At 40.3% G+C, this 13,469-nt stretch overlaps 1 protein-coding gene across 3 annotated transcripts; it reads right to left on the reverse strand.

The window, feature by feature from the left end:
- Positions 1-249: 249 nt before the first annotated feature.
- Positions 250-12,488, reverse strand: Snrpb2 (small nuclear ribonucleoprotein polypeptide B2). 3 transcript variants are annotated; one of them, XM_057780983.1, is made up of 8 exons: positions 12,446-12,488; positions 10,467-10,555; positions 9,930-10,102; positions 6,106-6,246; positions 4,826-4,876; positions 3,313-3,401; positions 2,329-2,518; positions 250-358 (listed from the first exon to the last, which is right to left on the reverse strand). In XM_057780983.1, the coding sequence occupies exons 2-7, from the start codon at positions 10,528-10,530 to the stop codon at positions 2,359-2,361; spliced, it is 678 nt and encodes a 225-aa protein (XP_057636966.1). In that variant the 5' UTR covers positions 10,531-10,555; positions 12,446-12,488; the 3' UTR covers positions 250-358; positions 2,329-2,358. The 3 variants fall into 3 exon arrangements, with proteins under 3 accessions (XP_057636966.1, XP_057636965.1, XP_057636963.1); XM_057780982.1 differs by lacking the exon at positions 250-358 and adding an exon at positions 2,147-2,211; XM_057780980.1 differs by lacking the exon at positions 250-358 and having other exon boundaries at positions 2,220-2,518.
- Positions 12,489-13,469: the final 981 nt, after the last annotated feature.

Below are 13,469 nucleotides of genomic sequence, written 5' to 3' on the forward strand. Positions count from 1 at the left end.
TAGCTATGAGCACGTGTGTGCAAGTTTCACTGTTTTGTTGGTGTTCATATAAAGGTTTTTAGGGTATGTGGGTGTTTTCAGGAAGGATCCTGTATACATTTGGCCTGATTTAGAAGACTCAGTATCTTTATTAGAGATGATAGAAGTAAAGTGCCCTTTGTTGACCACCTTATCCACAGGTCACCCAGAGGGACTATAATCCACAGCTACTGCCTCTTATCAATTTTAAATTAAAATAGATTTTCAATCCTCTTTCCTGCTTCACATCAAGGAGAGGATGAATTAGAAACCATTATGGAAAGTGGAATGGCAGGGTGGGTTTTATTTTTCTTCCTTTGATCCAGCGGTCTAAAAGCATCTGTAGGAAAACGCAAACACTGATTAACTCTTAGTTCTGACAGGACAACTATCTTCAGACTGTTCTAGTCCCAAACTAGCTGTCTATACGGGACTTAAAAGACAATTTTAATTTTAGAGCTACTTCAAGAAACAGGACTGGTAAACTCAGGACTGCCACACCGTGCACAAACTCCCCAGCAGAGTGGAAGTTAACCACTCTGAGCTATCACGGATAACACAGATAACAAATACTCTAACATTTGGATTGGTTTTGGAAAGCTGAAGAAACAAAGGCGATGCGAAGTCTTTTTAGGCACTATGACCCGGGGGAGGTATGGGTTATTTCAGTATTTGCTGTGGGCGAATATGAATTTAATTAGATTTAGGACAATTCAGATTCAAGCAACTGTGCCTAATGCCACACCAGAGACACTGCAGCCACTGGAGAAGCCGTGCGAGTTCCGACCAGAGCCCATTGCCTCCTTTTACTGGGTTTTCACATATGTTCTCCGGTCCTTTCATCTTTAAATTATCTGTTCAGCCTAACGTTCTTCTAAGGAGCCTGTGGCTCCACTGAAGTCTAAGGACAGGCTGCAGCGCGTGATGCCGACGCTGGGAGTCAGGTGTGCGGGGAGCAAGGAACTGCAGCTGTGGCTTAGTAGCTGCCCCTTCGGTTAGCGTCCCGCCCAGGTTAGCTGGTAAGGCATCAATCAGGGATTGACCACAGACTACTATCACCTTGCTCTTTCTTCTCCTTTGCTTTGTTAAATAAACTTATGCTAAACTGTCTCACCAGTGGATTCTTTTTGTAGGTATATAAGAAAAACTTTAAGTGATAAGGGTATTTTAAGCAAATACTAAAACAAGAATATCAAAAAATAGTATTTTCATTATATGCAATATTTGAAAAATAAAGTCAACTTCCAAAGATGTCTTCATTAGTAGGAGGAATTGGGCCATTAAATATAAAGTAAAATCAGAAAAGTAGCTTTTGGAAATCTGTAACTGTTTAACAATTACAAAGAGCTTGCAATATGGGCACGTGCCTGTAATCCCAACACGTTGGTGAGAATTTGGCATTAGCCTGAACTAACTACATTGCAAACTATTATCTCAAAACAAAGAAACAACCCTAAACAATAGGCAGGGGACGCGAAGCTCAGTGGTAGACTTCATGCTTAACATCTAACCTGTGCACATCCTCACCATCACAAAGGAGGAAAATTAACTGTTTTAGGAAAGACTAGAGATTCCCTTTGGAAGCTGTTTATTCATTTTATTTATCTATTTATTTTGAGGCAGGGCTCACTGAACAGCTAAAGCTAGTTTTGAACTTGCAGTGATCCTTGTGTCTCTGCATCCATAGTGCTGGAACTGCAGGCAGGTACTACCAAGCCTGGAACCCTTGAAAGCCCTTCAGTATTGAGACTAAATACTAACCTTCTATAAAAAGGAAAAAAGGAAAAATTCCACTGAAGGCAGCAGTCCTACTGCTTGTTTTTCTAGAGAACAGTGAGCAGCTGCTATCAAACAGCCATAATTTAATACAGTATGAATCCACTCCAGTAAACACAAGGCTCAGCGGGCTGAAGGAGGCACATGTCTGGTTTTCTAACAGCAGGCTGATCATTTTACCGTTAACATGCTGTTCATTAGATACTGCAATCTGCTCCTTTCAACTTCTGTGTCATTTGCTGCTCCAAAATAACACCAACTTCCATTACAGAGTTTTACACACTTTCAGATGTGTTCTATACTGAAATAAGCATTTGATGGTTGAACAACAGACCAGTAAACAGTGTTAAGTGCACAGAATACAAATAAAAGTTTATTGTAGAAAATTAAGGCTTCAGATTTCACAGTTCACCAAAACTAAAAAAAAAAAAAAAAAAAAAAATTAGGTGACTTTATCTTCCAAACTTCAATTTCACTTCCAACCATTAAAATGACTTGACCAAATGTAATCCAAACAAACACTATAAATAATACCAAGTCCTTTCAAATCGGCCATTCCAAAGGTTACTTCTTGGCATACGTAATCTTCATTGCATGAGATGGTGTGATCTTAAACCCTTGCAAAGCATCTCTGGCAGCTCCAGCCTGCCCATCATTTTCAAATTCTACAAATGCAATGTCATGCCTCCCAGGTACCAAGCGAACTTCTTTGAAACCAGGGAACCTAGACAAAAATAAAAGCAGTAAATACAGGCAAATGTATAAGTAAATTTGTCAAATAACTTCTCGCTATTGCTCTAGGAAAAATAGGAGGAGGAAGTCGCTTGTTCATCTGACCACTCAGAACCAAAATAACCACACAAAAAGTGTATTAATTAAAACACTGCTTGGCCCATTAGCTCTAACTTTTTATTGGCTAACTTCTACATCTTAATTTAACCCATTTTTATTAATCTGTGTATCACCATAAGGTCGTGGCCTACCAACAAAGTTTTAGCATGTCTACCTCCAGCTACGGATCCATGGTGTATCTCTGACTCTGCCTTCTCCCTCCCAGCATGCCATTTAGTTTTCCCCGCCTACCTAAGTTTTGCCCTATCAACAGGCCAAGGCAGTTTCTTTATTCATTAATTCTAATTACAGCACACAGAAGAGACTCCCACATCAGAAAACTAATCACATTCAAGAAAAGTAATCACATTCAATCAAGAATCCCAATTAGGCTAGAGGCACCTGACATGAAATTTCACCATGAAGGGACTGCAAGAGGTCACACTAATTCACGCCTGTCGTTATGTCAGTTTGTTTCCCGTTTACCCATCTATTAGAACAACTCCAACAGGGGAAATCTATCCTTTACTTGCTAAGCTTGGAGACAGGCTTCAATCCATTATTCGCCCCAGACTTCAATGACCTTACAGAGAACTACTGCTGTGGGTGACAAATGAACTCCTTCCACAGAAGGGCAACCTGTCCTGACAGGAGGCTCCACACAGATCTGTTTAGTAAAGAACTTACTGATTGAACAGCATGGATAACATCATCTCATTCGTCTCTTCTGGCAAATTATTAAGGAACAGGATATAGTTTGGAGGGTAATCGGGGACCTATTGGAAACAAAAGGCAAAGTTAGCCTGTGAATATAAACTGTACTGCAAGGTTGTAAGAAACATGAAAACTATCTTTAGAGAACTACACTGCAGCTTAAAGGGGTCTGTGAAACCTTAACACACCAAAACGAAAGCTGAAAACAGAGATACAGATAAAAACCTAACACCAGGGAAAGCCAGCATTCAAATTAAGACCCCAAATCTGGAAGGTTAGGAATCTGTGAAAACAGTATTTATAGAAGAAACACCTGTGGGTCAGTAGTAACTGGGGAATGATGTCACCTGGAATTCAGAATTCAAAGTCTAAAGACCAGAAAAGGCAGCAACACTGAGCTCCTCAGCTCATCACTCGACTCAGCTAACACTCCACCATGTGATTCCTGTTTATTACCAGACCATGAGAAAATTAAGAACTAAAACATTACTATTACCAACCAAAGCCTGCTGACTCTGTGTTCCCGTTCATGCATGCAGACAGTAAATGGCATGTTCTGCATCTACTTATATAAAACAAGCAGCATATTAGATATGAAGTCACATGCTTGGTACCCTATCCTGAGACAGAATACTTTATATACTACAGAGAGTGCATAAAGGATTTATATATAAGAAAACACTGTCTACTTGCTACTGTCATGAACAGAAAAGATCAAATGTAAAAACAATTAGTGAACAGCTCAAGATAGAGAACGAAGTGCTGTTCTGTGACTTCAAGTTCTGAAAGAGTTCGAAGAACAGAAAGATCATAAACGAACACAGAGGGTCAGGTATGGTGACAGCCATCTGTAATTCCAGCACTCAGGAGGCTGAGACAGGAGGATTGAGATCTGTAAGAGTGGCATCAAGACTGTCTCAGTGGGGCTGATTCAGATTCAGTCCCCAACAACAAAGGAGAAGAAAAATAAAAAGTGTGTGCTTTTATATGCTAATACGGTTGTGTACTCTAACACCGTGTGGTACAGAGAAGAGGTGGATCATGTCAGAGTCTATAAGTTAAACTGTACTCAAAGCAGATTAAATATTTGTGCTGGAGAAGTGGAAACAAGGGTGACTGCAAACACCACTGCCCAACCTGAACCTGAGAAAGACAGGGCAGTGTGTCAGCAACCGGGGTAAGAGCCCCTCACAAAGTCCTCTGACTACACATCTGTGAAACCCTGGCATGCGCCTTATCCAAAACAAAAGCCCTCTCTTGGCCCTCACAACCCTTGTCTTCTTTATTTGTCACCAATTCATGCAAAATAAGAATCAGGCCAGGTTTTATTTCCATCGTAGGGAAATTTTGATATTTTGAAGAGAAATTTCTTAAAAAGACAGTCAATTATGTCTTGAGAAAAGATTTACTTGCTTTGGCAGTCACGCACGCTATTTTATATTGCAATAATTTTTATGATCAAATACCCCATGGAGGAAAACATTACCTGAGGATTTGGTGCTGCGTTTCCTTGAGTATTAGCTGAATTTGGTGTTCCCTACAAAAAAAATAAAATTGGGATTAAAAAAAAATGGTTAAATTTCTGGTCAGGCGGTAGTGGCACACACCTTTAATCCCAGCACTCAGGAAGCAGAGGTAGGCAGATCTCTCTGTGAGTTCAAGGCCAGCCTGGTCAACAAGAGTGAGTTCTAGGACAGGTAGGGTTGTTACACAGAGAAACCCTGTCTCAAAACAAAACAAAAGAACAAAGAAATGGTTAAATTTCAGTCATACTAAAAAAAGCAAAGGAAATTTATAAAATAAACATAGCATAAAGCAACATTAAATTAAACGTAAAATATACCTTATTCCATTTAAGTTTCTATGTCTTAACTATTTACCAATTTTTCCCAATTATTTCTGAAATGTGTCTCTCAACACTATAGACCATAACATAAAACATAACATTTGAACACATTTCTTTCTCCTCCGCCCTCTCCTCTTTTCTTTTAGACAGGGTCTCACTATATATCAGCTATCTTGGAATTTACTATGTAGACCAGGCTACTTGCCTCTGCCTCTACAATGCTAGGATTAACAGTGTGCACCACCACACCTGGCTTTAACATTTACCAAGAGTGCTGTGAGGTTGAGGCTGGAGGGTCACAGGCTGAACAAACTCCATCTAGGTTACAAGAGCTCTTACATCAAAAACATAATGATAGAGAAAAGGAACAGTCTTACTTCTTAAAAAAACAATTTCATATAAATATTATACAGAGTCAAACGTATTCAAATATTTTTTAACTCAGAAGTAACTACTTTTTCGGATAATAACACTTTTATGAGATTTCAAGTTTTGCCTCTAATTGTTCAAAGAAGCTGAGTAGGATACTCATGATGAAGAGATTACAGAATTTAAGAAAAACACAACAGGTATGTCTTAGATGACGATGTCATTAAACAGCAGGTAAATCAGATTAAAACTGTTTACTGCAAATCTCCATGTGTAAAGGCTGATATTCTAAATTGTTGCTTAAATTGAAACACTAGAGTTTTAAAGTTTAGTTATCCCAGCTTCTTAAAACTTCACCTTTAGCTGGGCCGTGGTGGTGTGCACACCTTTAATCCCAGCACTGGAGAGGCAGAGAGGTGAATCTCTGTGAGTTCAAGGCCAGACTGGTCTACAGAACAAGTTCCAAGAAAGTCATGGTAGTTACATAGAAAAACCCAATCCGATGTTCACACACACACACACACACACACACACACACTTTTCTGTCTCACCTGGCCAGGCTTTTTGTTTGCAGCTGCTGCAGCCTGTTCCATGGTTTTAGCTTTCTTCTTTTCCTTTTTCTTTTCTTTGTCAGCGAAGGTTCCACGCATTTTAGATATTATATCGGAATCTGTTTTTGCATACTGAATTCGCTGTTTTAGTTTTAGGAAAAAAAAATACATCACTTTGTGGAAGGCTGTTTAGAACTATTGCTAACCTTTTAAAAGCCAGTACATAAATACACTGAAAACTAATTTTAAACACATCTATAAGGAATCAGAGAAAGAAATCAGTGGAAATAAGTAGTGGCCAAAAGTCACAAGTAAGGCAAACTTAGACTCAACTGTCTTTACTAAAGGACAAACTGGGCTGAGTGGCTCAGACCTGCAACCTTACGGAATCAAGAGGCCTGCCTGGACTCAGATCAAGTTCAAGGCCAGTCTGAAAAACTTAGATTATTTCAAAACAAAAGGTAAAGATACAGCTAAGCAGGAAAGTACTTGTCTATCATGTATGAAGTCCCAAGTTCAATTCCCACCACTATCACAGAAACAAACAGAACGCAACTAGACCGGACTGCATATGGTAAGACCAAGGCTGAAGAAGCTGCACTACTGCTTCTTCTGACTTAATAACAATGAAAAGGATTTATCAATGACTCAAAAAAGGATCAATATGTGTCAATCAGCTGTGGGATGTATCATGCATATTTCCTTACAGTGACTGAAAGTACTGAAGTCTGTAAAGGACTTTCCTTTGAATCTACCATTTTTAAAAAAATGAATTCAATAACTTAAATGTTGAAGTGGGAGGAAAGAGAAGACTATCAGTTGCTATGACTGGGCTTAATCTTCTTATACCAGGCAGAGCCAGTAAAATGGCAGGCACCTGAGACCAGCGAGCACTGAGAAACACTGGCCTACGCTTAGGGCTTTGCCAACTACAGTGTTCAATCTAACAGCCGGAAGAGCCCGACACAGAAAGTCTAGGTAAAGCTTCAGAGTCTATGCTTTTTGCAAGCACAAAGGGAATGATGCTAAACTTTGAGGAGTGGGGCCTTAGACAGACTAAATTTGTCACATGGCTAAATTCATCACTGAAAAAACGGCCTAATATTTCTGCCAATGACCTGTACAGTTACCTAGGGTATTTTGTCTGCAAGTTGCAATTTCCATTCAACCAAACACATCTCTGGAGCTCAAAGCATCAATATTTCTCAGATGACAGAAAAAACACAGTAATCCTACAAAGTACTCCTATCCCAAGAATTTGATCTTCGTCTGAAAAGATGCAAAAGCATTTGAAAGTAGTGTGGATCAAAAGGCAATAATTTCTTAACCAAAGCAATTCTTTCTCCTCCTTCAGCTAAGAATACACCAGGGGAAGAGGCAAGCAGGACACATCCCTCAGAACCCCAGGCTTTGCCTGGCCAGTGCAGACAATTCTATTGCATAGATGCCAGACAGCTCTGCTAACCTTCCTATCATGTTCTAACAGACAAGATGGGCTGAGACTCAAATTCTACCAGTCAGAGGAACTCAGTTCTTTGGAGTCTTCAACTCTGTTCCTGACATGAACAGATCTCAGGTACCTGACTTGTCCGCCACTGTAACAGTCACCTAAGTATCTGATCTCAAAAAAGGCTCTTATAGGACATAATGTAGCTTGTCCTGCTCAGGGACACTCAGCACTATCTCTGCTAACCAGATGCTTTTAACTTCTAGTGGGTAGAGGATTCTGCTAAACATCCCAGTGAACACTAAAAGTCCCAGATTGCCATTATTAATAAACTCTAGACATAAAAATAAAATACAATTCATCAAAGAACAAAATTTACATTTACTCCAAAAGGCTCATGATAGAAGCCCTCAGGACGGCAGCTCTACTTTTCTGAGGTCATGTTGTTCTGAGTTAGAAATTGAAGCAAATTCTGCTCTCTGCTGATCTCACCTGAAAGCACTTAAATACAAGCATAGCAGCATTATTATCCTGTCAAGATGTTGGAGATCTGGTTGCTCCTGCCAAGCTTCCTCAAGGCAGAGAGCAAACCTCTAAAATACCTTCAGTGGAAAAAAAATCAAACCAAAGGATATTTTGCCTTCATTAAAAATAATAATAATAATAATAAGTTGGAAGGTGTGTCTAGTGCCAAACACAGCAAATATTTCTTCCTTTTTTGTATCCAGCTAACCAGGCACATGCCAACTTGCCATTTCAATTCAGGCAAATTGTGGTCCAAGCACATGAGATCTAGATTATGTAAAGTCTTCATATTAAGTAATAGTAACAGGAAACTTCACGTTACTGACACTCAAGGAAGAGTACGATACAGGACAGAGGCTCCAAACTGCTGCTGACAGCTAACACTATGTCTGGCTGGAGACAGCCACACAAATTCGCCTGGGTATGTATAGCTTTCACTGATGTCTAAGTAAAGAGCTACAATAAAGGAGCATATGGCTAGTGAGGCCTGTAATCTTACAACCTGTCTGTATTAGAAAATATACTCCCTCCTAGCATATAAAAAGCAAGGTAAGCTTAGATGTTATTAGTGTCTGAGCACTGATGCTACCACTGGCTACAGGAATACACCCTAAACGAACAAGATAGCCTCATGCCCAGTCCTTCTCCATGATATGCAGGGGCTAGAACATCAGCATGTATTACACCCTTTAGGTCAAATCCAGATCATGATTTGTTTTTGTACACCTTGTGAGTTAACAATTATTTTAACACAATTTTAAAAGGTTCAAAACACATAAACAAAACAACAGGTATCAAAAACTATGTGGTCAGCAATATATATCTAGTCCTTTAGAATTTTTGCTGATCTCCAGATTAAAGCAATGATTCAACTTGTTCATATTTTAGTGACAGTAGAAGTAAACAGAGATGCAGAATCTGTTAATGGCTGAACACGAATGAAGGTTCAGATCCTCTAAGCCACAGGCCTTGGCTCTCTAAGAATTCTTTACACGATTTTCCAATCCCAGCAGAAAGACAGGATGAGTCTATAGTCAGGGTATATGCATTCACACTTAAGATTCAATACTTCCTATCAACTATCATCCAGTCTTACACCCAGGGGCCTGCCTCCTAATTGAGGTCCATACATGCTCTCTGGACCATCCCCTCCTACTTGGTTGTTTGAGTCTCTTGTAGCCTGGAATATCCTTGAACTTCTGACCTTCCCACCTTCACTCCCAAGAGCTGAGAATCAATGCATGTCCCACAATGCCTACCTTAATTTCTAATGTTTTAAAGAATGCTACCTGTGTGTACATCATAATATATTTTAGTATTGGTCATTTTAACTGCAATAAATTAATAATAAATACAGCTCTAGGAGTGTATTTTAATAAAATTACATATAGGGCTGGAGAGATGGCTCAGAGGTTAAGAGCACTGCCTGCTCTTCCAAAGGTCCTGAGTTCAATTCCCAGCAACCACATGGTGGCTCACAACCATCTGTAATGAGGTCTGGTGCCCTCTTCTGGCCAGCAGGCATACACACAGAATATTGTATACATAATAAATAAATAAATATAAAAAAAATAAATAAATAAAATTACATATATAATAGGTGGTCGTTCGCCCTTATTATCCCAGAACTTGAGGGAGTAAGGAGAATTAAGCATTGGCTACATAACAAGTTTAAGGCTAGCCTGGGTTATCAGAGACTCCGGTTCAAAACAAACAAAATACCTATGTAAAAAACAAACAAATTTCCCTAAACAAACAAAAAACCAGAAAGCCTACCATCAAGTCCATACTTAAAAACCTATTGAACCACTCAATAATAGTAATTAAAGCAGAAAAAATAGGATTAGCTCACCATAGGTTTACCATAAAAAGGAAATCCTTGTAACTGTCTCAAAGCATTTGTGGATGAGCCCAGTTCCTTAAATATAACGAAAGCCTGCCCCCTCATCTTCATGGTCTTTAAAGCCACAATATCTACCACGTGTCCAAACTGAGAAAACAGTGCATACAGGGATCTCTTCAATTCTGTACAAATAAGAGGGAAAACAATTTCTGAATGAGGGTTCTGAATGACTAAGTTCTTTATAAAACAACAATATAATGACCACTTCTTTCATTAATTTAAAAATTTGAAAGAACACATTACACCATTCTCATTAGCTACCTAATTTAAATAGTTATGTGAAACCATTTATGAGTTAAAACAATTCAAAAACACTTTAATGCCTGCATATTCTTATATTAAAAAAACATTAGTGTTGTGTAAAAATGAGACAAAGCATTATAGAGCACTATGAAAGAGGATTTGATGAGACATTAAAACACAGCCTCAAGACACAAGTAAATAAACACATTTTAGCTGTGAAGAAATGTTTTTAAAAGAACATACCTTCTTTTTTAATTTTATCATTCATATTGTTGATATAAATTGTGTGATTTGGCCTGATATCCATGTCTGGAAAAAACCCTTCAAATAGCCTAAAAGAAATAAATAATCTGTTATTAGCAAGGAAGGTTAAATCACATAGGTGTATGCCATGTCAAAAGACAAGAACCATTACTGGGAAATTATTTTTCCAACCCAGATGTCAGAAAAATGTCAGCTGGCAGTGACAATAATTTCTCCCTAGACCCTATTGGGGCTTTTTAGATAAATGACAAATAGTTCTCAAGATTAAAACTTGGTAGAACACCAATACATAGATTTAGAAACATTTTATTCAAGGTACTCCTTTTTCTAACCGCCAAATAAATGGTACTATCTTTCCATCTACATAATGAAATAACTTTTTAACTCTGGTGCGCTCTTCTGGCCTGCAGACATATACACAGTCAGAATATTGTATACATAATAAATAAATATTTAAAAAAAAAAAGCCAGGCGGTGGTGGCACACGCCTTTAATTCCAGCACTTGGGAGGCAGAGGCAGGCGGATCTCTGTGAGTTCGAGGCCAGCCTGGTCTACAAGAGCTAGTTCCAGGACAGGAACCAAAAGCTATGGAGAAACCCTGTCTCGAAAATCCAAAAAAAAAAAAAAAAAAGTAATTTACTAATTCTTTTGAGAATGTCATGCAGTGTATTTTGATCATATTCACTGGAAACTTTTTTTTCCGGTGAAGCGATTTAAACATTTACGTAAGAAACTAGTAAACATAAACTTATTTAAAAAAACAATGTAAAAATATTGTAATAGAATAATAAAATTTACAACGCATTTCACAGGTGTACCCACAAACTTATTTATTTGAACATTTGTGTGTGTGTGTGTGTGTGTATGAGTGTCACCACAAACGCTGGGGTCAGAGAACTTTTCAAGGCCAGGTCTCTCCTTCCTCCACATGGGTCTCAGAGGCCCAACTCAAAGTGTTCAAGGTTGGCAAAAAGCGCCTTTACCTGCTAAGCCATCTTGAGAGCCCTCAAATGTATTTAATTTATATACATCACCTCCAGGGCTGCCCTGGGATTCCCTCTGACAGATTTGAAAGGAATGATACTCTCACATAAAACAATTTAGAATGATAGTCAAGAGCTCAGATCCTAGCACCAATGAGATGCGGATTTAAATTGTGTTTATGCTTTTCCAATCGGCTTCGTTGAGGGGCAAGGTCCTTTAAGTCTCGGGTCCTCAGTTACAAGTTGGGGATAGTAACAGTACCAACAAAAGGAGCCCAGAAGACTAAATAAGACAGATATCTAACGGTCTGCATCAGCAAGTACATAAAGTTACTATTTATCATTGATGGCTATTACAAGTTAAATGTCTTAACGTCACACAACATGCTGTGCTGAACATCCCGGGATGGATGATTTACAAAGAGCACGTACTATGCAGGTAACATTTTATAAGGAACACGTATCAAAGACCTGCCTTCCTTAAATGGAAACCTGGAGAAGGGCTGGGGTCTAAGGGAAGAGGACAAGAGCAGAAGCTCTGGTAGTAGCTCTTGCGGACTGAAAGAGCACAAGGGAACCCGAAGTGCCATCTCCCTCCCCACCCAAAAGTCTACTGGGGGGTGAGGTGAGGGCTGAGTGTCCAGAGAACCGTAAATGCCCCCAAGCAAACAACGGCCATTCTCTACCCCAGGACTAATTCCTATGCGCCATCTTGAGCCTATTCACACACCGGTCAATCTGCCCCGCACACGGGCCCCGCCGGCGTTAAAACCCCAATCACCCCGGATTGGCACGCCGGGCCTCGACCCGCCAGCCCCTGGGTCGCCGTCCCTCCCTCCCTTCCGTCGCATCCTCCGCCGAGTCGGGGACCACGCGGCAGACCACACCTTCGCCCTCGCCGGTTCGGTTCCGACTGGGAGGATCCGCCCAAGCCTTGGGGGCACCCACGGCCAACGGGACCCCAACAGACCCACCTAAAGCCTGCGCCGTCGCGCTTGAAGACCAAACCGGAAAAGCTGCCTGGCGCCGGAAGAGCGCGGCCACACTCCTCAATCGAACGCAGATAAGTCGAGGAGCCAGCCGAGCACCGAGTCAATCGATGTTTTCGGGCTCGGGCCGCCGGCGCCTTACTCCTTCTGCGCATGCGCATCTCTGAAGGGCGGGAAGGAGGGATTCTGTGGAAAGGGGAAGAACTGGATGGGCTCAAATAAGGATTCAGGGCCAAGTTGTGAACCGGAGAGAAGGGAAGGGAAGGGAATTGTCTTTCCTTACCGCGATTTCAAAGCTTCCCAACTTTAATGATGTGATACAATTCCACAGGAGCAGTTCCTCGGCCTGTCATCAGAGGCAAGTAGGCAAACCTTTCAATGGGTGATGACCGACTAGGCTTAACACCACCTTTTAAAAGCATGGCCATTGTCGCTCCCTGAAATGGGTCTCAGATATCTGAGAGTCTGAAGGAACATTCCAGCACTCTGCAGATAGTATTGATGTTTGCTGGTTCTCTCACCTCGCTGCAGGATTACACAATCAACCTATAGATCATTTGCCTAAAGTCACTCAGAAACCACTAACTTCCTCCCACCCACCCACTTTCTCTTTTCCTCACAAAATGCCTCGAGTTTTCTAGGTTAAAAATTGGGGTAGGGACCAAATTGGTTGATTTCATCAGCTTGATGTTTCTGTTCTTTTTTTTTTTTTTAAAGATTAATTAATTTATTTTTGAGACAGGGTTTCTCTGTGATGCTTTGGTACTGTCCTGGAACCTAGCTTTTGTAGACCAGGCTGACCTCTAACTCACCGAGATCCTCCTGCCTCTGCCTCCCGAGTGCTGGTATTAAAGGCGCACGCCACCACCGCCCAGCTGAGGTTTCTATTTTTTAAAAACCACCTGAAGTTGCAACATGGAACTAGTGTCTTGAGGGTAGTCACTTTGTCTGCTTTGTTCACTGAAGTCCTTAGAAGAATGACTGATACTTAGTAAATAGGCATTAGACG

Source organism: Chionomys nivalis, chromosome 9 (assembly GCF_950005125.1).
Source record: "Chionomys nivalis chromosome 9, mChiNiv1.1, whole genome shotgun sequence".
NCBI classification, from domain to species: domain Eukaryota; kingdom Metazoa; phylum Chordata; class Mammalia; order Rodentia; family Cricetidae; genus Chionomys; species Chionomys nivalis.